At 38.6% G+C, this 26,991-nt stretch overlaps 1 protein-coding gene across 2 annotated transcripts in view; it reads left to right on the forward strand.

The window, feature by feature from the left end:
* The window catches only part of Plcl2 (phospholipase C like 2), a 160,148-nt gene that overhangs the window by 83,825 nt on the left and 49,332 nt on the right, over positions 1-26,991 (forward strand). For both annotated transcript variants that reach the window (XM_090321858.1, XM_090321865.1), the window contains exons 2-3: positions 15,177-17,663; positions 20,398-20,601. In XM_090321858.1, coding sequence (XP_090177984.1) covers positions 15,177-17,663; positions 20,398-20,601 — 2,691 coding nt within the window. The remainder of the gene's footprint in view (positions 1-15,176; positions 17,664-20,397; positions 20,602-26,991) is intronic.

Genomic DNA, 26,991 nt, shown 5'->3' on the forward strand with positions numbered 1-26,991 from the left:
GCACCACAAAATGGTGTGGAGACTATTGATAGTGTGTTGGGTGTTGTATTATCTAAAGCACGTTTAGGAAGCTGCACATTGGATGAATTTTGTATCTGCTGCATGAAATTGTGTTTTGTTACCGGTGGTTTTTCATTCAGAAGATGGAACTTCTAAGCCACAAGGGCTGAAAATGATGACAGATTCATTGAAGTAGTTAAATTGCTTTAGTCACTGGCAGCATATACCATTTAAAATGCATTAATGATGAGCTTTTGCTGGTTTTTAAAATTGCTTTTTATTTTAGTTTGATGAGCTAATTAATCTAGAAAACACTTGTGGTTTTACAAAGGTAGGATGATTCAGGAAAATGGCAGAATCCAGCCTTCTACAGTCCAAATTGGCATTGCTCTGTCTTACAAATGCTCTAGATTAATTGCTTGAGTCTTCTGGATTCCTTCCATGCAGACATTGACATTTTTATTGATTTCTTAACCCAGTGTGGCTTTTAATAAAAAAAAAAGGAGGGGGCTACCTTGGTATGACATTAAAAGAAAAACTGTGCTGTAGTCCAAGTAGATATAAAGGCTGTTAAGGCATAGCTATGCCACTTCAATAGATAAATTAGGTTAGAAAATCTTTGATTTACACATGACACCTCTAAATAGAAAAGCAATGGTTTCGAATCTTCTGTAATTTTCCATTATTAAAATTTGAGTTACAACAATGTGTTTTAACATTTCAAGATAATTGTAACTGTTTAAAAACTATTCTTAGCGTACCAGTTTCTTGTGTGTTTCTAAAAGTGATCCATCTAGTGGTGATCTTTTTGTTCAGCCAGTTATTTGTGGGGGGAGGGTGTCAATGAATTGTTTAACATTTAAACATGATATATTCTTTTGCTCACTTTTATTAGAATGTTAAGGCTAAAACAAAATAAAATATCCATAGGAATGGATTGGTGGTTTTTAAATTTGTAAGATAAATGAGACTTTTTCCATTTAAAGTAGGCGGTGACTTTTCTTTGCATCTGTGAAAGCTGTTATAGGTTCTGTACGTATTTGTATTGGTTCTGTCTGGAGCAGGGAGCCTGTACGCCTAGGCTGCAGAGGCTTCTACAGAGACTGGCCAGTCTCATATCTAGTATCCCAGAGCTTACATTTAGCTTTTTCATGCTTGCTTTCCCCTTTCCTGCCTCAGATCTCATGAGACTCTTCAGATATTGCAATCTTTTTCCTACCTTGTTTTGTTTTTGCTGGTCCCCCTGACTGGCCTTCCATTCCATTCCATTTTCTATCAGGATCCAGCTCAAAGCAACCCTTTGGCAAAAGCTAGAGTAATGAATAAGCCCACTTTACTACATTTGATTTTTGCTTCTTCAGATACAGAGTTTGTCTCCTGAGCTATTAAGTTTCTCTTCTTTACTATATAAGTACTCTTGGCTCCCTTTTCTCTAATCTGAACAAAGACACCTTCCTCTCTAGCTGCCAATTCACTGCCCTCCCTCATTTACCTTACCTCACTCCCTCACCTGTATTCACTCACCTCACCTCTCACAGTCTCAAGCTCCCTCCAGCCTTCTTATCCATCACTTCAAAACTTTGCTTGATCCTTGGAGGTCAGGAAATAATTAATGTGAAATAATATTAATGTGAAAGAGTGTGGAAGAGGAATAAAGTAACAAACAAAAACCAACCATGAGACATATAGAGAAAATAAAATGGCAAATGTGAATCTCGCTATACAAATAAAAATGTTAAGTGTTAACAGATGAAATAATCCAATCAAAGGCAAAGAAACACATGGACTTGAAACAGAAAAATTCAAATTTATGTTGTCCATTAGGTCCTCAGATAAAAGAGACTTAATATAAAATGATGAAAAAAATTTATTATGTAAAGAGCAACCATAAGACCATCTTGTTTTCCTGTTGCTGAGGCTTGAACTCAGAGTCTTGCACATATTCAGCATTTTTGCTCATAGATGGCCTTCTGTCACTTGAGCCATACCTCCAGTTCAAGTTTTTGGCTGATTATTTTGGAGTTGGTGCCTCATGGACTTTCCTGTCCAGGCTGGCTTCAAATATTGCTCCTCTAGTTCCCAGCCTCCTGAGTAGAAAGGATTACAGGTAACAAGATTAGATACAGTAACAACATGAAATAAATCATAAGGGAAAAAAAGAGAAAAGAAATAACTTCACACAGTACATTAAAAACAAGAATCACAAAGATAACTTCCTGTTTCCATAGCTGAAAGTTCATTTCACTTAGTCTCTCATATTGAATATATGTTTAATTGTTTATTTGAAATAGGGAAGGGAAGGGGAAAAACAACATGATTTGGGAGGGGAACTGGGGGAGGGAAAGTGGGAGAAAACATGAGAAAGGGTATCAAGGTTCAAAAAGTAATATACCCACTACCTGACGAATGTAACTATAACCCCTCTATACATTATTCTGAAAATAAAATACAATAAAAGAAAGAAGTGAATACAGGTGTGAGCTACTGGTATCCATTCTGGAATATTTTCAGTATTACTAAATTATGCACTTAAAGAATGTTAGGTTGGTCAATTTTGTATTAATTGTATTTAACAGCAGTTAATTTAAAAAATATTCTCCATGTAATACATTCAATCTAGTAAAGTTTTATATTTTAAACCACTTTTGATTTAGCATTTTAGTTATAGACTTTGAAAGAGAGGTCATATTAGTAACACTGCACTCTTTTTCTTCCTATCAACAAACATAATTTTGCTTTTCTTTGAGATGTATTGGACAGCTTTCATTGTAGCATGGCACTATGCTCAGGGAAGTATTCAATTAATTAACTAATTAAAATGTTTCTAAAAGTGAATTATGTTTCTTAGAAGTATGTGCTCCATTTGGGGAAAGAATGTTCACAGATTTTTATAAATACCTGTTATCTGTGTGTTACTTTCAACACAAAAAAAGTCTCAGGAGAAGTAAGTAATCACAGATTTTCCTGAAGACCTAGGATTTTAGCATGACCTGTAGGGTAGGATAGAATTTAGAGATGCGAAGATAAATCAGAGAATGATAATGGTTAGGGAAGTAAGCACTGGCCTGGGGGTGGCCGATGAGCCTTAATATGCTGTATTGCAAGGATCTGTGGCCATCTGATGGGAGGACTTACATTTAGAGAGAAATGGAAAACCACTGGGAAGGATCTTGAGAACCTGGATGTAGGACATTGTATTGGATGTAGCAGTAGGGATTTTTTTTAAATTATTGCTGTTATTTTTAAACAGTAGTGTAACATTATAATGAAGCTCAACTAACTGGATTCAGGCAGTCTGGGCAGCAGGGTGTGAGCAAGGATGCAGAGTATTTAAGGGCTCTGATGTTGTACAGACTGAGGCAAGTGTCTGTTTCTCAAATCCCCATTTCTTCACTTGAAATGAACATACCTACCTCCGAGTTCTACCATGAATTAGAGAAAAATAAAACATTTAACTTCAGTGCCTAGCCATGGAGAGCACTGAATAACTGATAGAAATATCAATCATTATATTACTATTTGTGATAATGGTAGTGTGTGGTGTTACTACTCAAGATTTGGAACTTCCTAAAGATGAGTCTCCTATCTTGCTTTCCTGTTAACTCCTGTCTTCTAGCGCAGCCTCACCACTTCTGAGGGGCAAGTCCACTCATCTCTGTGAACAAAGGCCATGCATAGGATGAGGGACAGCTGTGCACATAGGAAATGCTGTGTAATTAATCAGAGTAACCCATGCACACCATGATAAACTCCTAGATGAGAAGATTCTGAGAGATGGAACTGGAGTGAGGTTAGAAAGCTCATCAGGAAGATAAAAAGAGTTTAAATCTGTGTCTTTATACATTCAACTTTTATCTTTGTACTTCTTTGAATTGAAAGGTCCTTTTGTACTAAGGTTCTTGAAAATTCCTTTATGAGATTTTTGATATGAGTGTTATGTAGTCTTTTCTTCTTTAAATTGAAGGAACAGTAAATGGATTTCTGCTTTTAAAAAAAGAAAATGTACTGTGCATGAATTGTAATTTTTGGTTACGTTAAAGAATTATTATTTTTCCAGGGCAATCATTGGCTTTATTAAAATTCCCAGTTCATTGAAATGAGGTACTATTTTGACTGCCAACAGCATGTAGAATCTAAAACAAGGCCCATTCTCCTATAGAGTTTACCTTCTCCTTGAGGAGATAAGACTAACCCACATAAAACAATTAGGGAACTGAATAAGACTATCATTAAGTGTTAAATTATAGGATAGAAACTATAAATACTCTAAGATTTTAGGAATGAGGCAAAAAGAAGGCTGGTCCACTGTGTGGGTTCATGAATGGTTTGCAACTTAAAAAGAATAATAGAGAACTGTGTTTCCCTTTTATAGGATTCATTATTTTGTTTCTTTCCTTGTTTTTCTGAAGACACACATGCTTGAAACTTTATACAAATATAAACCATTGCATTAAGGAAAGTCTCAGAAAGAATTTTTTTCCTATACAAAAGGATAGAAAAAATTAAGTGATTTTATAGTACATTGTCAGTAAAACAGTGCTTCTCTAAATTGTGTGTGTGTGTGTGTGTGTGTGTGTGTGTGTGTGTGTGTGTGTTTGTGTGTGTCTTGAGACTTCAACTCAGAGCCTGGCACTGGACCTTAGCTTTTTCAACAATGGTGCCACTCCTCTCTTGGCTTTTTGGTGATTACTTGGAGATAGGGTTGCAAAAGCTTCATGAGAAGCTAGGATTATAGTTATGAGGCACTAGTTCCTCGCTCTAATTTTTTTTGTGTGGGTCATGGGGCTTGAACTCTGCCTGGGCACTGTCCCTGAGCTCTTCAGCTCAAGCCTACCACCTTACCTTTGAGCTAAGCCACACTTCCCGTTTTCTAGAGGTTAGAGATAAGAGTCTCAGGTCCTTTTGTGCCTGGGCTGGCTTTGAACCTGGATCCTCAGATCTCAGCTTCCTGAGTAGCTAGGGTTACAGGCATGAGCCACCACGCCTGGCAAAATTTTTTTTTATTTTTAATAATTGTGAAAATTATTCTTTTCTGTGGTAGAACTGGCCTAGGACCATAGCTTCACTTCCAAATAGACAGATCTCTTTGAACCATTCCTTCTAACTCCAAACAACCTCTTGTTTGCCCCTTTTCCTTTGATCTCCAAGCCAGTGCCAAACTTAGATATTTTAAAAAAGGAAGAGAATAAATTCTTTCTAAGCTCACTTAAAACAATGAAGAAGCAACATGATTTAAGGGGGGGAAATGAGTGATAGAGTACTTTTAGAATTGATCATACATATCAGGGCTATAATCCCAAAATTCAAGAGACAGAGACAGGAGAATGTAGCCAGCCTGGTCTACCTAATGAGTTTGAGGCTATGCTTGGCTGAATAATAGGATTCTATCTAAAACAACAATAACAAACAATTGATTATACTCAGACACATTATGAGTTCCACTTGTGTGACTTTTTAAATTCAGTACAATTATTAGAAAGTTATTAATAAAGTTATATAAATGACATCTTCAAGTAGCCATATAGTATAGGAAGCCAACAAACTCTATAATGTCTTTAATATAAAGTTACCATCTGCACAGATGAGAAATTGACAGTTTTCACATTAAATCAGATCGCTTAACCAGTATTAGGATTAATCATGAATTAAAAGGCCATAGCATCAATATTTTCCTCAGAATGTAAAGTCTAATTTACAGGCACTTAGTGCTTTTATTACTGTTTTTTATTACTGGAGAAAAGCAATGAATTTTATTGCAGTTTACATTAGACACAGATGTAGATTATGATTTAGCAAATTTACTTTGAATAAATACTTTAGTAGTAATGAAAATGTTTCACCAGTAGTGGTACTATTGTATTTTATTGTAGTCCTCTGATTTCATAGTTAAAGAACTCATCATTTTAAAGACAACTGTTAACTCATCATCACATAAAACAGTTTGGAAGTTTATATTATAGGCATAGAAAGTTTTGTTTCTTTACCTCTAGTGGTTTTAAAACCAGTGACAGATTTTTCTATACTGCAGTTGGAATTGGTGTGAAGAAGAAATCTTCTTAATAAACTTGATCACATAGTGTTTTTGAGTGAGGTCTTTAATTATGATTTAGTCAAAAATATTACCAGAGCTTATGAGAATTGACTTTTGTTTTGTAATTTTATATGTGGATTTTGAATGATAAGTTCTTACAATTTTAGTTACATTGGTGGGATTTTTAAAAGTTAAATAAAAATAATTTTTAATAAAAATAATTGTTAAAAAATGAAGTTGCCAGGATAAATTGTGTCCTTAAGAAAAGTCTCTTAAGAAAAGAAAAGTTAATGTAAGATTCTGAGAAGTGGTTTAATTATTTGTCTCTTAGAGATGTGGAAATGCAGCCACATGAAGTTTTGAGAGGGAATCTGGCTTTGACATTCCCCAGTACATCTTGGCATCATGCCCATTCATTCAGTTGCAGTCAAAGCTTTGTAGTTGCTTAATTAGTAGCCTCCGTTGAACAAAACTCAGAGAATGTGCTATTCATTCTGTTTCTTCTGAAGCAAATCTTAAGTGATCAGACTATTGCAATCACATATTTACAATGGTATTTTTTTATTTTTCTTTCATGAAGAACAATCTCAGCCTTAATTATATTTTTACCAGCATTTGATATAGGGTACACAAAACACCAGGTCAACTTAAAGCTCCTTTCAGATACAGTCTTGTCATTATAACAGCTCCATTAATAAGTACTATAAATAACACAAGGGTGGGTATTTTTGATGCCTATTTTACATGTAGGGAAACTGAGGCACTGAAAGTATGCAGTTCTGGCTCACACTCTGTGGCCCACAGTATTTCAGTGGGTGATTACTAAACTAGAAACTATTAAATAAGTTTGCTTGAAGTTGGTGTAAGGAAAACCATTTATTTCTGTGGTTGATTCTGCTGTTTTTATTGATGAAATGTATTACTTATATCTATAAATTCAGTAATTTCTTTTTCCTCTCATTATTTCTTATTTTGAGTACCCTTAAAATTTCCTTCCTAATCCTTAAAATACTTAACATTTGCCTTTACTTGAACATTTGAGTCAGGCATTCTTTCCAAGAAACAGTCATCTTTTTCTTGGCCTTCTACAGGTTATGCCAGCAGTCATGACTCTCAACTTCTGAGAGGGACTAGGTGTATATCACTCCCAGATTCTGGAGCTTCTGAAACCAAACTGTGACCCTTTCAAGACTACCAGGTTAGAATCCCTAACCTGGGTGGTAGTCTTGAAAGGGTCAGAATCCCTAACATGGGTAGTTCCTCTAGGCACTACAGTCTTCTGAAAGAAAATAACTTTCCTACAACCCCTATTCCTTATAAGTAGTACATTGTGAGCTGATGGTCCAGCAGACAGCCACTGATTGTCAGTTGAGCTGCTACATCAGTGTAAGTGGGTCACCTACCTATATGTGCATTCTGTTGTATCTTTAAAACAGGGTCTATCTGTGGGGTCCAGACTGACCTTGAAGCTGCAGTATGACTTGCAGTATGACTGAGTTATGTCTAGTTGTGTGTCTGTTTGACACTGCTTCATCTCATTTTGGAAAATTCTAGGGCACTATCTCCAAACGTTCATTCAACTCTTTTGTTTCTCTCTTAGATTTCATTTTCACATATGTTGGATAATATCCCTTTAATGCTCTTTTGTCAGTCTTTATTTCTTTGTGTTTTAGTAAGGATAATTTCTATTGATCTTCTAGTTCTCTCATATTTTCTTGGCTTTGTTTAGTCTGCTGATCATCCTATCAAAAGACCATTGATCCTGATATTGTAGAATTTTAAAAATAAAGTTTCCATTGAAACAATTTGTCTTTCTATATTAAATATCTGATCTAATTAAGCACATTTGTTTACTTTTCCCCCTATGAGATCCTTCAATATATGTATGAAAGTTGTTTGTAAAGTTCTTATCTAACACCAGTGCAATGGCTCATGCCTGTAATCCTAGCTACTCAGGAGGCTGAGATCTGAGGATCAAGGTTCAAAGTCATCCCTGGCACTGAAGACTATGAGATTCTTATCTCCAGTTAACACTAGAAAACCATAAGTGGTGCTATGGCTTAAGGGGTAGGGCAGTAGCCTTGAGCTGAAGAGCTCAGAGAGAGTGGCCAGGCCCAGAGTCCAAGTACCACAGCTCCACCCCAAAAAGTTCTTTTTTTACATATATTTTTTATTATAATTAATAGAAGGGTTACATTGTATTCACCAGATAGAGGGTGCATTACTTCTGAGTCTGGCTCTATTGAATGTTTTATCTCTTGACAATGAATTGTTTTTCTCTTTGTGTGTCTTACAGTGTTTATTGAATGCTAGAAATCATGTTTCATAGAGACTGAGATATTTGTGCTCAGAAGTGGGCATGCCAGGTCATTAGTATTGAAGAAAGTGAGTCTCATCAGTAATTGACAAAGTTGAGGTTCTAGTTGCCATTGTTACTGTCAGTGCAACATTAGCTTCAACTTCTTCCATTGGTAATCCACTCTTATGCTATGTTTTGGGTTGGGGTTAGAAGTTTGGAGGATTTACTCTAGGTATTTCTGTTTTACTGTCCATGTCAGCTGTCATTTGTGAATGCCTGTGACTTACAGAGTTTCTTCCCATTCACTTTGTCTTTTTCTTGTGGGAAAGTTTACAACTCCATCTTAGGTCTTTGGTGGGATCATAAGATTTCTTGGTTTTTCTGATCCAGTTATAGTTTTAAGCAGTGCTATGCACCTGGGGCTCCGATTCAGGCCTTGTCAACATTTCTGCACTGTTCCATGTAGTGGCCAAACTCAGCCATTTGGGGAGAAGATAGCTTTCTGTTACTCTCCTGCTCATAGAAGAGTCTGCATGTAGGCTCCCGAGTCTAAATGGTTCTGCTGTCCCTTGGGGATCTGAGTTTTTTTCTGGTTTTAGAGGCATATGGATTTGTTTCTTGCTCTTCTAGTAGCCTTAAGAAAGAGTGCTGCTATTGTTCTTCCCCCAGAGGCTTAGTGCATTCGCTTCACATGAGAGGTTTTGCAAAGTAGAGTTTCATGTTGTGCTCTAGTGGAAGCCTCTAAGCTCTTGTATGCCTAATGCCAGGAGTAGACTTACTGTTCTGCTTTGCCTACAGTATTTCTCAGGAGCACCTATGGAAAGGACTTATAGATGAGAGCAATTTTTCTTGGGTCATTGGCTCCCAATCGCCACACTAGACCATGCTTGTCCTTGGAAATTCCTTAGAATTTTAGCTGATTTTCCCCTTACGGGCTTCTATAAATGGCCACCTTCTTTCATGTTCTACCAAACCTAGAACAGTTTCTGTAGACTGTTTCTACTTGGATCATCTTACTCTTTGGGATTCAGTGTCCTTGGGTGCCTGGAGACCACACCCTCTTTTGGTTACAAGAAGAATGTCTGGCGTTTTCTTGTTAGAAAGGGAGAGATATTTTCTAATCCCTTATATGAAATATCTCTACTCATGAGTTTTAAGCTCAGTCACACATTTCCAAGCTGTTAGCAAATCTGTGCCCTCACTGACTCCTTGCTGAAGCTGCTCAGGGTAAGCTTTAGGAAGACAGAGGGTATCACATAGGGTGAAGAACAGCTGCCGAGAGCATAAAGGGCCCAACAGCATGATCTAGAATCAGCATTTGACCATACCTCGCTTTCTTTGTTATCCTCTTCTTCATTTTCCCTTATTGTATAAAATAACTTTCAGGATGACCCTCTTACTCCAAATCTTTTTTTTGTTGTTGTTGTTTGTTTTGGTCTTTTTGTTCATCTTCAATAGGACGTGAAAGTTTTAAAGATGTGTGTGAAAGTTTGCAAAGTAACCCCTGATGCCTGGCATGACTAATTCTTTAAATTCCAAGTTATTGTTACTGAGCCGAAGAAAGGTTAGGCCTTGCTGTGCTTGTTAAATGCTCTCAAGTTCTTCATTGAGGATTTTTGCTTTATTTTGTAAAAGAAGTTTCTTTAGTCCAATGTTTTTCAACTGTATTTCTAGACCTACTATTTGATAAACATACGGACCGAATATCTTAAGTGTTATTTTTAATCCCATTGAAACAACCTCACTCAGAACAAACCAGAGGAATAAAGGGCTAATTTGTTTCCCTGCCAGTCCAATATCCCCCACCTGCATACCTGTTTCACTGCCTAGACCTGGTAGCTGTTTTACTGGGCATTGAGTCTGGATATTGATACAGTACTTTCTCATCATGCTTATTGGCAGATAAGCAAACAGAAAATGGAAACAGATCAGTTTTGAAATATTCCCTGTGGTAAGACATTACACGACCCTAACCCCCTAGGTTGGGCTTCTGCAGAATTAGTGAATGGGGCCATTTGGGTCAGACTCAGCTGCCAACTGCCAATGGGAAAGAAATGAGTCCCACTTCTTCCGTTGCTTCATTTAAGATGAGAATTTAGGAAGGTGTTCATGCACATTGATGAAATTGCTACTACTGAAGATCACAGGTGGCCTTCTATTTTTAGGGACAAGCTTCTATTAGAAAAGGCAGTTTTGCACCTTTAAATCTTTAAGAAAAAAAAATGACAGTTAGGACTTCTATTTGTACCCAAAGTGGTACTTTCCTTGTTATAGGTGTAAAGCAGTGGATTCAGTATGAAATGAAATCCACATATCACCAAAATATTTATTGGACACCTGAGGTTGGGTGTTCTACTCATCTCTAAAAATAAAGTGGTGGAATAAACCAAAAAAAGGAAAGGAAGTTTTGTTCAAAATCTGTATTTTCCCATAGTATACAATATAACTATATCCAGTTTTAGTGCTAAGCATGAGTTGCTCATTTTTATTCTTCATGGATTTGTGGTGGTACAAAAAGTTCCTTAGCCTCTTTCTAGTTCATTGCTTTACCTAAAATCACTCCTGGCATAAAATTGTCACTCTGTAAATAGGTGCCAGTTAGTGTATAAATGAATCTCTAAGCTTCTTACCAGTGTTACATTTTTGAACTACAAAATTTTGCAGGATAGATTTTGGGGTTGAATCTTTTGGAAACTGGTTCCCTTCCTGTTGCTATCATTTTTGTGTGTGCTTTCTTTTGCTTCAGTGGAAAAGCAGAAATGCACCAGTGTGACCGCATTTTCATGTTGCCACCTTTATCATTCAGAAGCTTTAGGTAATGAGCCACTACTGAAAAATTGTTCATAAAGTTTTTGTGCCAGTACTGGAGCTTACATGCACAGCCTTGCTCTCTCTCACTGGACTTTCTTTTTTGATGCTGGAGCTCTACCATTTTAAGCCACACCTCTATTGTAGCATTTTGTTGGTTTAGTAGATATAGAGTCTCATGTACTATTCTGCTCAGGTTGGCTTCGAACCTTGATCTTCTAGGACTCAGCCCATTGTATAGTTAGTATTCCATTTATAAGCCACTGGCACATTGCTATACTATTTTTTTTAAGGTGCTTCCAATTCAGCAGAAATCTGTCTTGTTTTCTTCAGGTTTTAGATGATTAGACTAGATTCAGTGCTGAGTTAAAAATCTATATGTGAAACATATACAGCTTAAGTACTTTTCAGTGTTCAGTTTAAACTATGATGTTAGAAACAAGTAGATTCCAACTTTGCTGCTCAGCTAAGTTGGCTTAGGTAAGTGCTTGATTACTGGCTGGATTAAAAAATGAAAGTTGGGTTGAAGTTAGTAGAGATAAAGAGTCTAGGAGCTGGGTGGTTTGAGGTCCATTGAATCTCAGTGTTTCTCCCTCAAGTTCAAGTGCTTCTGTCCTCATGTTCTTTTCCTCATGGCCCTGAGGCTCAAGACTGACTTCTCTTGTCACATCCACCCACTGCTCCCATGAGCAGATCTGGACCATCCATTGATATGACGCAAGTTCACATCTGTTTTTTCCTTGGTCTTTGTATCAGCTTTCTCTCACTGTGACTAAATGCCTGAGAAAAACAACTCAAAGGGGAGAAAAAGATTTATTTGAAAGAAGTAGTCTAGAGGCTCTAGTCTGTGGTCTCTTGTCTTTGCTGTTTCTGGGCCTGGGAAGAGGTTGAACAGCGGGGCAAGGGAGCACGTGGTAGAACACAGCAGCTCACCTGGTGGTGAATGATAAGCAGAAAAGCAGGGAGCAAGAAGTAGAGAATAAGATAAACCCTTCAAGGGCATCCCCCCAATGACCTCCTCCTCCTACCTAAAGTCTTCACCCTCTCTCAATATCCCATTAGGCTACAAATCCATAAATGAACTTACTCATTCACCAGAGCCTTCATGATTCAATCACCTCTCAAAGTCCCTACCTCTGAAGATTATATTGGGGATTGAGCCTTCAACAGTGGAGCTTTGGGAGACAAGCACAAGAGTCTCCAAGTCATTATACTCCTGAATGTTCTAATGAGACCCATCTTCTCATTGAGGCCTTCATGTGCTGTGGAGGGGACAGGATGGCTCTTAGCAAATAGAGGGAAGACAAAACAGGAAGTCTCTGGAAGTAGGTGCCCTTCCTGCCATTATATCGGCCTGTTTGAGGATAGTCATTCTGTGCTTCGATCAGAATCTAAAATCTCCATTAAAGCCTGGGAAGGCTTTGAAAAAGGAAGGCAGTGCTGCTGCCTGTCCAATAAGTTTTAAGTGTGTGACCATGTTACACATGCTGTGTGAATGCTAGTAACAAACTTGGCTGTTCAGCTCTTCCTTTTCAATAATAAAACTAAATTTGAAGTATATCATTTGTAACAAATTAGAAAGCTGCAGTAGAATATTAATCAGTGCATAAAAATGGCAGGATAAAAGATTACAGTGCAGAGGAAATACTGTATATTTTTAATGGATCAATGGATAAACACCTCCATTTATCTTTGTGACTCTTTCTCACCAGTGGCACTTTGTGATGCAATTTGTAAAGATTGTAAAATTACCTCATTGAGTTAGTGTGTTGTCTTTATTGAAGATAAACCGTGTCTTTTTTGAAAGTAAAGACATCCTTCATTTTGAGAATGAGGAAATTTATAATTTGTTTCATGCCCTTATGCCTGGCTGATTACAAATTTAATTTCATGCCAACTTGCTTGAATAGACAGAATACAATCTAGGCTTTAGGGATTTGGAATGACTATAATACCATATATCTTATAGCTACAATTACCAGTTTTTACCTGTTTTGCACTTTATCATTCTGAGCACACACTTAGAAAGAAATATTCTGCCCAGTCACTTTTGTATTCTATTGGCTCTCAAATCACAAAAGCCTCTCTGCTTAATTTTGAAACTTTAAAGAAAATGATACCATATGATTTGAAGTTTAAGTTTAATTACTTCTGCCAAATTGCTTTTGGAAGTACAGGTAATCAAAAATAAAAGTGGTTTTAAATTTCAGACACAGACAGACTAGCTTAATAGCTTCTTAAAATATAGAGAAGATTTTATTTAAAATGGATTCTGTGCAGAGCAGAAAAATTACAATCACCTTTGCAAAATATTTTGCATGTTCTTACTGCTGTGAAAGATGTAATCCCAACTCTACTATGAATGCAGTTACTTATAAAGCATTTATCACAGGTCTCATTTACTTCCTGAAAGGCATGTTCAAGTTGTGTTTTAAGTTAAAGTTGAGATAGATGTTTTGAGGTCATTTGGACTTTTTTTGGTCAGTCATTGGGCTTGAACTCTGGGCCTGGGCATTGTCCCTGAGCTCTTCAGCCTAAGGCTACCGCCCTACCACTTGATCCACAGCACTACTTCTGGTTTTCTAGTAGTTAATTGGAGATAAGAGTCTCACGAACTTTAGTGCCCAGGCTAGTTTTGAACTGAGATCCTCAGATCTCAGCCTCCTGAGTAGCTAAGATTACATGCATAAGCCACCACACCCAGTTTATTGGACTTTTTGTTTTAAAAAAATGTCTGTGTAGGTAAGGTCTGGAATAGCTGTGTAGATGTGGAAGTCAGCTGCTATGGTGGGCACATGTTGCATTATGAAGTAGATTATTGGTGAAACAAAGTCCTTTAGAAGTAGAAACTACCAGAACTTTTCTTGTGAGCAGTGTTTGTAATCCCCATTTAGAGAGAGAGTTCTTAGTTAAAATGGTTCCAAGCAGCATTAGCCTGGTATACAGAATTGGTCTTAATACGGCCAACTGGAATTATAGAATCTCCCACCCTCTGTAAGCTAGGCCACCCTCTCATACTTAATACAACTGCTGTAGAAAAGACATGGATGCTTGAAGTATTTAGGACTGTGACTGATTTACTGTGTAACGTTAAGGAGTCAGGAGTTTCTGTGAGAATTCCAGTATCTATCTACTTAATGTACACTTTGCTGATTCATACTTAGCAGGTCTGGTTAATTGTTCTGTAATCCCTCAAATAGCTTAAACATCTCAGTGAACCCAAGTGGCCAGGAATTTTTTTTTTTTTGGTCAGTCGTGGAGCTTGAACTCTGGGTCTGGGCACTGTCCCTGACCTTTTCAACTCGAGGCACTCTACCACTTGAGCCACAGAACTTCTTCTGGCTTTTTCTGTGTAGTTTACTGGAGATAAGAGTCTTATGGACTCTCCAGCTCAGGTTGTCTTTGTACTGTGAGCCTCAGATCTCAGCATCCTAAAAAGCTGGGATTACAGGTATGAGCCACCATCACCTAGGTCTTAATAATTTTTTTTTGCCAATCCTGGGCTTGAGCTCAGGGCCTGAGCACTGTCCTTGGATTTTCTCAAGGCTAGAACTCTACCACTTGAGCCTCAGTACCACTTCTGCCTTTTTTCTATGTATGTGATACGGAGGAATTGAACCCGGGTCTTCGTGCACGCTAGGCAAGCACTCTACCACTAGGCCAAACTCCCTGCCCCAAGGTCTTAATAATTTTTGAGCAGAATCGTACATCTTCATAGTTCCTTGGACCTAGAAAATTATGTAGTTAATTCTTATTGTATGTTATTATGTATACTCATATTCCTTGGCAAATATGAATTATAGTTTTTCAGTAATTATTAGGTTATAAATTTCTCCTTCCCCTTCCTCCACTGTCTTCTAATTCCCCTTCTTACTTCTCCTCTTATCCCTTCCCTCCTCTCTTTTCCTTTTAATTGATCACTCATTTGTCACAGGATCTGGTATAGTATATTTTTCAGAGAAATCAAGTATTAGTTCCCTGTCCTGAAGATAGACATCTATGTTTATACTAGTCTCACATAGTATTCTTTTCTCCCAGGATGGCTCAAAACAGAAAAGAGAGAGGAAGAAAACAGTGTCATTCAGCAGCATGCCCACAGAGAAGAAGATCAGCAGTGCAAGTGATTGCATCAACTCAATGGTTGAGGGCTCAGAACTCAAAAAGGTTCGCTCCAACTCTAGAATATACCATAGGTACTTTTTACTAGATGCCGACATGCAGAGCCTACGGTGGGAGCCATCAAAGAAGGACTCTGAGAAAGCCAAGATTGACATCAAATCCATCAAGGAAGTGAGAACAGGAAAAAACACAGACATCTTCCGTAGCAATGGCATTTCTGACCAGATCTCTGAAGACTGTGCATTTTCAGTCATATATGGAGAAAATTATGAGTCACTTGATTTGGTTGCCAACTCTGCAGATGTTGCGAACATCTGGGTCACGGGACTCCGGTACCTAATTTCTTATGGAAAACATACACTTGATATGTTAGAAAGTAGCCAAGATAATATGAGGACTTCTTGGATTTCACAAATATTTAATGAAATTGATGTTGATAACCTTGGACATATAACTCTGTGTAATGCTGTGCAGTGTATCAGAAACCTTAATCCTGGTTTAAAAACGAACAAAATTGAGCTTAAGTTCAAAGAATTGCACAAATCAAAGGAGAAAGATGGTACTGAAGTCACAAAGGAAGAATTTATTGAGGTTTTCCATGAGCTTTGTACTAGACCTGAAATTTATTTCCTTTTAGTTCAGTTTTCAAGCAATAAAGAGTTTCTTGATACCAAGGACCTTATGATGTTTCTTGAGGCAGAACAGGGTGTGGCTCATATAAATGAGGAAATAAGCCTTGAAATTATTCACAAGTATGAGCCATCCAAAGAGGGTAAGGAAAAGGGATGGCTCTCCATAGATGGGTTCACTAATTATCTTATGTCACCCGACTGCTACATATTTGACCCAGAACATAAGAAAGTCTGTCAGGACATGAAGCAACCTTTGTCTCATTATTTTATAAACTCATCTCATAATACATACTTAATAGAGGATCAATTCCGAGGTCCCTCAGACATCACAGGATACATTCGAGCTCTTAAAATGGGGTGCCGGAGTGTTGAATTAGATGTATGGGATGGGCCAGATAATGAACCTGTCATTTACACAGGCCACACCATGACCTCTCAGATTGTCTTCCGAAGTGTCATTGACATTATTAACAAGTATGCCTTCTTTGCTTCAGAGTATCCTCTTATCTTATGTTTAGAAAACCATTGTTCTATCAGACAACAGAAGGTCATGGTTCAACACATGAAGAAAATCTTAGGAGACAAGCTATATACAACATCACCCAATGTGGAAGAATCTTATCTGCCATCCCCAGATGTCCTGAAAGGGAAAATACTCATCAAGGCAAAGAAGCTGTCTTCAAATTGCTCTGGAGTTGAAGGTGATGTTACTGATGAAGATGAAGGCGCAGAAATGTCTCAGAGGATGGGTAAAGAGAATGTGGAACAGCCCAACAATGTGCCTGTGAAGAGATTTCAGCTTTGCAAAGAACTGTCTGAACTGGTTAGCATTTGCAAGTCAGTTCAGTTCAAAGAATTTCAGGTATCATTTCAGGTGCAGAAGTACTGGGAAGTCTGTTCCTTTAACGAAGTGCTTGCCAGTAAATATGCCAATGAGAATCCAGGAGACTTTGTAAATTACAACAAGCGTTTCCTTGCCAGGGTCTTTCCTAGTCCCATGAGAATTGACTCCAGTAACATGAATCCGCAAGATTTTTGGAAATGTGGTTGTCAAATTGTAGCCATGAACTTTCAGACTCCAGGGCTGATGATGGACCTGAATATTGGCTGGTTTCGGCAGAATGGCAACTGTGGCTATGTCCTACGGCCGGCCATCATGAGGGAGGAAGTTTCGTTCTTCAGTGCCAATACAAAGGACTCTGTCCCAGGAGTCTCACCTCAGCTCCTTCACATCAAAATCATCAGTGGCCAGAACTTTCCCAAGCCCAAAGGGTCTGGTGCCAAAGGTGATGTGGTGGATCCTTATGTCTATGTGGAAATCCACGGAATCCCTGCTGACTGCGCCGAGCAAAGGACAAAAACAGTGCACCAGAATGGAGATGCCCCTATCTTTGATGAAAGCTTTGAGTTTCAGATCAACCTTCCCGAACTGGCCATGGTGCGCTTTGTAGTGCTGGATGATGACTACATTGGGGACGAATTCATTGGTCAGTATACAATTCCCTTTGAATGTTTACAGACAGGATACCGCCACGTTCCCCTTCAGTCTTTGACTGGAGAGGTTCTAGCACATGCCTCTTTGTTCGTCCATGTTGCTATCACTAACCGAAGAGGAGGAGGGAAGCCTCATAAACGAGGGCTTTCTGTGAGAAAAGGGAAGAAATCCAGGGAATACGCCTCTCTGAGAACACTATGGATTAAAACTGTAGATGAAGTGTTCAAAAATGCTCAGCCCCCCATACGGGATGCCACGGATCTCAGAGAGAACATGCAGGTGCGTGCTTGTGCTTTTAACTCAGAAAATGTTCCTATACAGTGAATGTCCATTGGCTTTCAAAAAAACAATAGTGTGTTTAATTTAAAATAATTTCATAGATTTCAGTTGCTTATTACAGTGTTTTTGGCTAGTCTCATTCTTTACCAATTCTATTGTTGAAACTATTGATTGTGTAGTAAACTGATTTTTTTTCCTCCCTTACATAGTGCTCATCCATGTCCCTCTTAATGATTCATTAATAGCTCTTAAGTTTTTCTAATTGTGTCCACAGAAATCTCTGATATTTCCGCATATCAGAAAAGGGATAAATGTTACCAGGCACGGTGGCTCACACCTGTAATCCTAGCTACTCGGGAGGCTGAGATGTGAGGCTCAAGGTTCAAAGACAGCTGAGGCACAAAAGGACCTGAGACTCTTATCTCCAATTAACCTCTAGAAAATGGGAAGTGGGGCTTGGCTCCAGGGTAGGGCCATAGCCTTGAGCTAAAGAGCTCAGAGACAGTGCCCAGGCCAACTTCAAGCCCCATGACCCACAAAAAAAAAGACAAAAAAAAAAAAGAAAAGGGATAAATGTTAAAGTAAAAGGACCATGTTCCAAGTGCAGTGGCTCATGCCTATAATCCCAGCTCCTAGGGAGGTGAATATGAGGAGATTTTGGTCTAAGAAAACGCTGCCAAAGGTGTAACATCCTATTTAGAAAAACAACTAAAGCAAAAAGGACTTAGACTTGGTAACCCATAAGACATCTGCCTACCAAGGAAGATAGACCTTCAATCAACCACTGTTTGTTTGCTGACCTCCTCTTGATTTTAAAGGGTAGCTAATTTTTCAAGAAAAGTATTTGTAGTATCTGAATGTATTAAAAGCCTAAGGCAGTAATTACCCCTGAAATATAACATGCCTTAAGGCAATTAGAATTCATGCAGTGAATAAAAAGGGGTCCATGCATGTAACCCACAGAGGATGCAGCACTGAGCAGCAAGGGCCTGCCCCACGGAGGTACAGGCTCCAGTGACTTATTTTTTATTTTAAAACCACTATTTTGAAAATGGCAGCAATAAAATTGTTTCAGAAACTGAAGATACCTAATGAGCAGAAATATCTTCCCACCATAGGGACAGTTATTTTCTTTCTCTCTAAGTAAAAGCATAACTGAAATTCGAAGGTTTTCCCACTTCTGAATCTGGTGGAGGTTTGATAATCCCTCAGTTCCAGGCAAGCCACATTGTCCCCTGCCTGGTGGCTGCTGGTGTTCATGTGGCACAGAATTCCCTTAGGGACCTGCCAGAGCCCCAGTCTCATCTTTTCCAGAGCCTGTGTGTGTGCACTGAACCAACAGTGCAGTTGGTAGTGATGTTTAATGAGGACCTGCTGTGTTCAGGCAGGCAGCCTGGGGATGCAGTGGGAACAGGCAGATGGAGTGCCTGCCCTCGAGGGGCTTGCACAGTAGCTGCGGATGGGATGTAGGCAGTAGAAACAAACTGTAAGTTGGTACATAAACAAACAGAACAAGATGCCAACGCAGGTGAATGCTGTGTAGAAAATAAGACAGAATGAGGAGGTAAGGTGCTCTGGGGACCTCACTTTAAGCTATCACAATACTTTATTTTTATAAACAATAACCATTAACGTGATTTTGAAGCAAGTGATAATAGCTTGGCAGCCCTGTTTAAGGCAATATTAATAAAAATGAAAGGTTTTTATTTAAAGCTAAAGTATTCCTTTTTCTAAGAACACAGCGTACTGGGAAGTCAAAGGCACAAGGCCTACAGGGCCTAAATCTACCCTTTCTTGGCCTCATCCTCTGCTCAGATAGAGCACAGTGTTCCTGGGATCCATGCTTGAATGGTGCTGTGCTTAGAACTAGCTTATTATTAGAACATAGTCACAGAAAGTATAGGCCTGGGAGTCAACAGATGTGAGGTAAAACCTTGACTCTTTCACTTACAATTGTGACTGCAGGGATTCTAATAGTGAATTCATTTCCTCATCCATCTCATGGCTTGTTGAAAGATTAAATGTGGTAATTTTCAACAACTGCCTTGTATTGCTTAGGGCTTGGTAAGTGCTCAAAAAATGGCAGGATATCCTAGTGTTGAGAATTTTCTTTAATGAAAATTTTAATGGCATACCTCTAGTGATTACAGACAAAAGGAGGGAGAGGTGAGAGAGAAGCTTTGAGAGCAGTAAAGACGCTAATAGGCCAAGGCCGAATGGAACCAAGGCTTGGTGGTAATCGCCAGTGAGCACTCGTATTCTCCAAGGTCCTTTCGTTTTGGAACCAGCAACATAAATAGGGATACAATCAAGTCTCTGCCCCATGGATAGCTAGTACATTTGATCCTTATGATAAGCTCAATTTTATCTGTTCTTAATCTTTTTTAAATGGGAAAGCTATTCTTTGCTAATAATTATATATGAACATCGGCACTATCATAAACTTCCACCTGAAAAGAGCTTTGCCCTTTAGAAGATTTTGACTTATTTGTTGTTTTGATAAATTTGCTTTTGATTAATTACTCTTACAAATGTCTATCACTCTATTTACTTTGGAAAGAAGTCATTTTTTTCCCACAGGTAAAATAATCATTAGCCAATTCTGTCATTACATTACCAATAACTTTTGTACCAAATGGTTCCAGTATAACCAGGTCTGCCCAAGTGTAATATCCATGCGAAACTGAAAACCCCTATTTAATTACTGAGCACTTCCTTTCTTTCCATTGGGCAGAATGCAGTGGTGTCATTCAAGGAGCTGTGTGGCCTCTCTTCGGTGGCCAATCTCATGCAATGCATGCTGGCTGTGTCTCCCCGCTTCCTGGGGCCTGATAACACACCCCTGGTGGTCCTTAATCTCAACGAACCCTATCCTACAATGGAGTTGCAAGGAATTGTGCCAGAGGTTCTGAAGAAGATTGTGACGACCTATGACATGGTGAGTTGCACATTTTCCTCTGTGTAACCTAATCGAAGAGTTGCCTTTAGACAACTTGTGGATGTACTCAGGAGTCCATGCTAAAGGTGTTTTTCTACCCCCATACTTCTTCATCTCTTCTGGAAAAATAGCTCCCTTAGCTGTGTTGTCTGCAAAAGCATTCAGAAAGCAAATTCAGAAACTCTGGTCTCTGTTGAATTAAACATTTGTTAACTTCTCAAGGACTATATGTAAATGGATTTCTAAAAAAATCGTCTACTTTTGCTCTTTTTTCTCTTTTCCAGTATTGGAGCTTGAACTCAGGGTCTGGCACTGTCCTTGGGATTTCTCAAGGCTACTGCTCTACCCCTTTGAGCCACAGCACCACTTCCAGCTTTTTCTATGTATGTGGTACCGAGGAACCAAACCTAGCGTTCTGTGTATGTTAAGTGAGCACTCTACCACTAGGCCACACTCTCAGCCCAAAGATGCTCTACTTTCTATTTATGTGTAGTAAAGAATTTTTTAATTTTTTCTTCATGGAGCTAACCATTGATTTATTTTATCATGTCTCAATCCAATAGAGATGAGAAATTTCAGTGTGTGTGCGTGAGCTTGCTGTTCCAGAGGCTTGAACTGTGCCTGAACTTTTTTGCTCAAGCCACCACTCTACTTCCAGCTTTTGGGGGTAATTGGAGATAAGAGTTTCATGGACTTTCCAGCCTAGGCTGGGTTTGAATTATTATCCTCAGATCTCAGCCTCTTGAGTAGTAGCTAGGATCACAGGTGTGAGCCACTGGTTCCTGGCAAAAAGAAATTGGATGTTTTAAAAAATAAATTTGAAACAGCATCAAGGTCAGATATCTTTGAGTCACATGGCCTCTCTTCCTCACAGCAACTGTTCCAAGACACACAGTGCTTCTGAGGTATCCTCAGGATAACTACAATATTACATTTTTGCACTTAAGATTTATCTTGCTTCTTCTTAATTGCATCCTGCTCTTCTTGTTCTTGATTTATCACAACCCTAAGGGAGAACTTAATAGATGCACAGCACCCATTTCTAGTTTCAGATGCATTTGAAGCTGTCAGAACTTGCCATGTGTACCTGTGGGGGCTCTCCAAACTGGCAGGACTAAGGATAGTGCTGGACACTCCCTTCCTGGCACATAAATCTGTGTCACCCTTTATCCTTGAGGGTGCTTGGGACACCTGAGGGTATTGACCAATTATCTCCTCCATTCAGAAAGTACCAGCTACTAAGGCTACATGAGGCTTCCTCTGGTGAACTTGCTACACTCAAGGACAAAGCAGGACTGGCATCACATGCCATAATTTTTGTTTTCTGTTTATCCCATGTTGGCCCGAACTTGCTATATAAACCAAACTGGCCTTAAAGGCCTGCCTCAGCCTTTTGAGTGCTGGGATTAGAGGTGTGTGCTGTTTTAATTGGTTCTTACCAGAAACATTTTTAACTGTTTTGAGAGTTGGCCTGAAGGCTGAAATTTAGAAGGCTTGTGAACTCTGAGGAAAATAAAAATACATCAGGCTAGCATTTCTCACGTGGAGTTCTGAAGAACCTTTAGTTTCTTTCCCTATCACTACTAAATATCACAAAGAGGAAAGGTTTCATAGTGGAATAATTAGAGACATACTGCAAATTTTTGAGGGGTCTTTTCTATGCTGGCACAATGTGATAGAGACAGAATTCTCTGCTTTGCACTTTGACTTGACCTAAATCCAAAGTTCTGAAGAATATATTTGGAAAAGGCTTTTTCTGTTTGTTCATATGTTTTTGGTCTTTGGATAAATATGTCTGGAAGTACACAGCAGAAGAATGAAATGTAAGCAACTGATCACTGTTTAAAAAATGGATTTCTGAGCTGTTTCCTAGGTTCTTATGAAGTAGCCACGTATCATGTCTGGCGCCTACCCTTTTCTGCCATCTCAGTGTAGAGCTCATAGAAATGTAAGAGATACAAAAAGCTGACACTACACAGTGAAAACCAACGGCGAAGAGTGGCACCTGCCCTGCAGAAAGTATAAGGGCCAGCTTCAAGGTCACCTGAGACAACTTGAGGGCTGAGCTGTGCTGGTGCAGAAGGGTTGCAGAGACCAGCATGAATGGCCTCTGTCCTTGGACAACCATCTAGTCTGTGAGAAAGTGAGGAGGAAGACATAATCCACCTAAGAGGCTGTGCTGGAATTCCTATGGTGGGAGTGGGGGGGATGTTGGAAAGGTAGGAGGAAAAGGTAAAATTGGAAACATTTGAAATGCTTTTCCTCCTGACTCTTTTTTCTGGGAAGTTGCTAAAAGCAATCACTGATATTTATACACGGTTTTCAAACTGAAACCACAAATAAAGTCACAGACCTAACTGCATTGGCCCTCAGATTTTTCACTGATGTCTGCGGCAGTCATTCAGTGACCTTTCTTCCTGGGAGTTCTTTAGCAGGGACTTCTTGAGAATAAGGTTGGGAGTGCTGTGATCACATGATAAGTTGGGCTGACTTCAGGGGCTGAGTTCATGAGGCTGATCAAGAAAAGAGTCCTAAGGCTGCTTGTTCCCAGGGTGGTGTTAAAGCTCCTTAGAGTCATGGTAACACCTTTCCCAGACCCACATCACTATTTAAACAGCAACGCACAAGGCTCCCTACCCTTCTTTCTAGACTGAGAGATGATAACACTTACTACCTAGCCCTTTTTTTTATATCTGATCTTATATTCAAGTTGTAGAGGCGATAAGATAAGATGTCTTCTTCAAGCTGCACTACCAACCAAACAAGAAAAGAAAAAGATGTATTGTCTTGCTGAGAAATTACTCTTTTCTAATATAGAGTTGGATAGCTATGTCATGTGATACTCCCAATGTTTATTGATTTTTTTCTGCTTTTAAGTCTATCTGGCAAATTGAGTCATAAAATATTTTAAATTTAAAATTTTAAAGTCAAATTATTGCTGTAACACTGGTGTAATAACACTATTTTATAGTCTATTTTTATGATTTAATTCTTACTTTATAGCAATTAATTTGTTAAAGATGTCCAAAATAGACTAAACGCTGATAGGAATGAACTGAGGTCTTAGATAGCCAGTAGCTTTAAGTGTAGCTCTCGATTTTTATAACATTATGTTGAGCTTGGCCCAGTGTTAACCTTGGAATGAATATCTCATTTTATTTGTTGATTTCCCATTTATAATTTGAAGACTCTAGATGAAAAGCTAAGGGTAGATGAGAAACTTCTCAGTGCCTGTGTCCTGTGTGTAGTTCCATTTCTCCCTCAGGATGGCACTCCAGTGTCTCTAAAGAACACATCAGTATTTATCTGCTCTGATTGTGATCACCTTCCAAATTCTATTTAATTCTACTAGTTAAGTCAAATATATGCCAGTTTCTCTGTGAGAAGGGAGAATACAGCTTATAAGCCTTGAGCAACTTTAGTATGTAGCTACCACAAAGGCCAAAAAGTGGACCCAGGTAGAGGGTAGCCACAAACCATTTCCCTGGATGACTCTCTTCATGTACCTATCTTCTTACCATAACTGTTTTTAGTTTACCTTTAATTCTCAAATGTATTTGTATTCCAAAAAAGAAAAAAGGGATAATTTGTTAAAGGTGAAAATGTTTATTTCAGCTACCAGTAGTTCAGGCCTATAAACCTAGCTACTCCAGGAGGCTGGAGATCTGAGGATCATGTATTGAAGCCAACCCATCCAGGAAAGTCTATGAAACTTTATCTCCACTTAACCAGCAAAAAAAAAGCTGGAAATGGATCTGTAGCTCAACTAATAGAGTCCTTATCTTGAGCAAAAGAAGCTCAGGGACAGCACCTACACTCTGTTTCAGGTGAGCCCCAGACCCAGCACCTCCCCCCCCCAAAAAAAGTGTTTATTCAGTAACTCTATTCATATGATCACCTATCCTGTTACCTCCTTAGGTGCCTTGGATTGTCCTAATGGCTTGTGTATGAGTACCAACAAATAGACTTAAGTTTTCCCAGCCTTGGCTTTACTCTCTGTGGTATTGTCATGGAAGTCCTGGTTCAGGGAAGCAGGTGTTGGAGCCACTCAAGAGTGAAGTCCAGACTTGGCAGCTTACCCTCCCTGATTGCCTTAAGGGAAGTGATGTGCGATGCCTTTATTCATGCCTGTCCATTGAACAGATGGAGGCTAGCTGCTACTGTTAAGCCATGTCATGAGGCTTTGCTCACTCTTTCCTATGTTATAATTGTGCTATAAAATACATTTTATTATATCATGTATTACAATCATAGAATCACAGTGGTATACATTGTACTTAGTTGATTTGCTTTGGCAAAGACTTCATGTTAGGCTCTTTCAAGCTGTTGTGTAATAGAAATTTAATCAACTTTAAACAAAACAAAAAAGCAATAAATATTAGCATTTTCATTAATTAAATAAATATTTATAAGCTCAACTATGTGCAAGACCCTCTCACTCATCTATCAACAGATATTGGTGGAATGCATCCTGCATACCCTAAGTTTCTATAAAAACGAATGAACATTTTTGCTACAGAGGAGTTTACAGTTTTATTGAAGAAATGAGAATATCCATACATAGTAAGAGGATAGATGATATTTCGATAGATATAGATACCTGTTTAAGATATTTGAGGGCTAAAAATGTGGCTTAGTGATAGAGTGCTTGCCTAGCATGCATCAAGCCCTGGGATTAATTCCTTAGTACCATATAAAGAGAAAAGGCCAGAAGTGGCACTGTGGCTAAAGTTAGTAGAGTGGTAGTCTTGAGCAAAAGAAGCTCAGGGACAGTGCCCTGGCCTTGAGTTCAAGCCCCAGGCCTGACAAAAATAAAAATAAAAGATATTTGAATTATTTGGATGTTCAAGAGAGAGAATTGTCAGTTTTCATTTTAGGGATTAGAAATACTTCAAGTAAGCATAAAGTTTTGAGGTACACCTATAAAAATGAATTAAGTTCTAACCTGAAACAGACAGCTGAGTTCACAAGGTGAAACCTGTCCAGAAAAATTTCATTTGAATGTAATAGATAGTAGGAGTCCTTGCACATTTTTTATCAGTAAAGATCTATGCTCAGAATTAGGTGTTGTGGACTCAGAGAGAGTTGCAGTGAATGAATTTCACGACCACATTTTGAGCACCTTTATTCTGCAGGTAAGATAATAGAATCCTGTGATTCATCAAATTAATGGCAGAGCGAGAGTTAAAGCTCAAGTAGTCTCTCTATACAGTTTTGTTTTGTTTTGCAGTCAAGATCAGGAAAATGATCTGTAGGTGAATGACTTGAATACCAGTGAAGCTTAGGTGTCTTCAATAATAGCCTGTAGTGATTTGTGTGAGGCCCTAAGGTCATGGGAACCTTATTTTTTGATTAAAGGTAGAAAATAATTCATTTTTCCTACATGACGTATATCAAAAGGAAGAAAGTCAGATTTCATAAGCTAAAAATATGGACGACTATAATCAGTAAAGTTCCACTTAAAAATTGTGATTTTAAGGGGCCGGGAGTTTGGCCTAGTGGTAGAGTGCTTGCCTAGCATGCACGAAGACCCGGGTTCAATTTCTCGGTACCACATGCATAGAAAAAAGCCGTAAGTGGTACTGTGGCTCAAGTGGTAGAGTTCTAGCCTTGAGAAAGTCCAAGGACAGTGCTCAGGCCCTGAGCTCAAGGTCCAGGACTGGCAAAAAAAAAAATTATTTTAAGCCCTTTAATGTATCTTTTATGTTATTACTTGAGAAACCAAAACTTAAATATTCTAAGTAAAATGTATGTAAATGAACTTTGATATGCCCACTAATTATTTTCAACTGTGATAATTGTTCTTTCCTAGTGAGAAAGAAGGATGATGTAACCTTAGCTTAAGAGTTTCTAGAGAAAGTAAAGTTGGGCTCCAGCAGTTTACCCCTGTAATCCTAGCTACTTAGGAGGTGGAGATCTGAAGATAATGGTTCAAAGGTGGCCAATATAGAAATATCCATGAGACTCTTATCTCTTATCAAAAAGCCTAATATGGAAGTATGTCTCAAGTGGTAAAGTGCCAGACTTGAGTGGAAAAAGTGAAGCAAGATTGTGAGGCCTTGACTTCAGGCTCCAGTACTAGTGTAAATACATACATACATGTGTGCACACATGCATACACACACACACACACACACACACACACACACACACACAAAACTTTCTAGGGAGAGCTGGCTGCTCTTGGCACTGCTGCATTGTCAGGAATGGAGCTCTGATAGTGTCTCAGTATGACTTCCCTCTTTCCTTCTTCAGAAGTCATCTAATTCATCCTCTTTCTAACTAAAGTTACTTTTACCAAACTTCTCATGTTGATGAGAATGATATTTGAACTCTCTAGCTAGCTCTGTTATTAGGTTCAGATTTACTGTTTTAAACTTGAATTTATTA

The sequence above is a fragment of the Megascapheus bottae genome, chromosome 2, assembly GCF_031878675.1.
Source record: "Megascapheus bottae isolate mThoBot1 chromosome 2, mThoBot2.hap1, whole genome shotgun sequence".
Taxonomy (NCBI): Eukaryota; Metazoa; Chordata; class Mammalia; order Rodentia; family Geomyidae; genus Megascapheus; species Megascapheus bottae.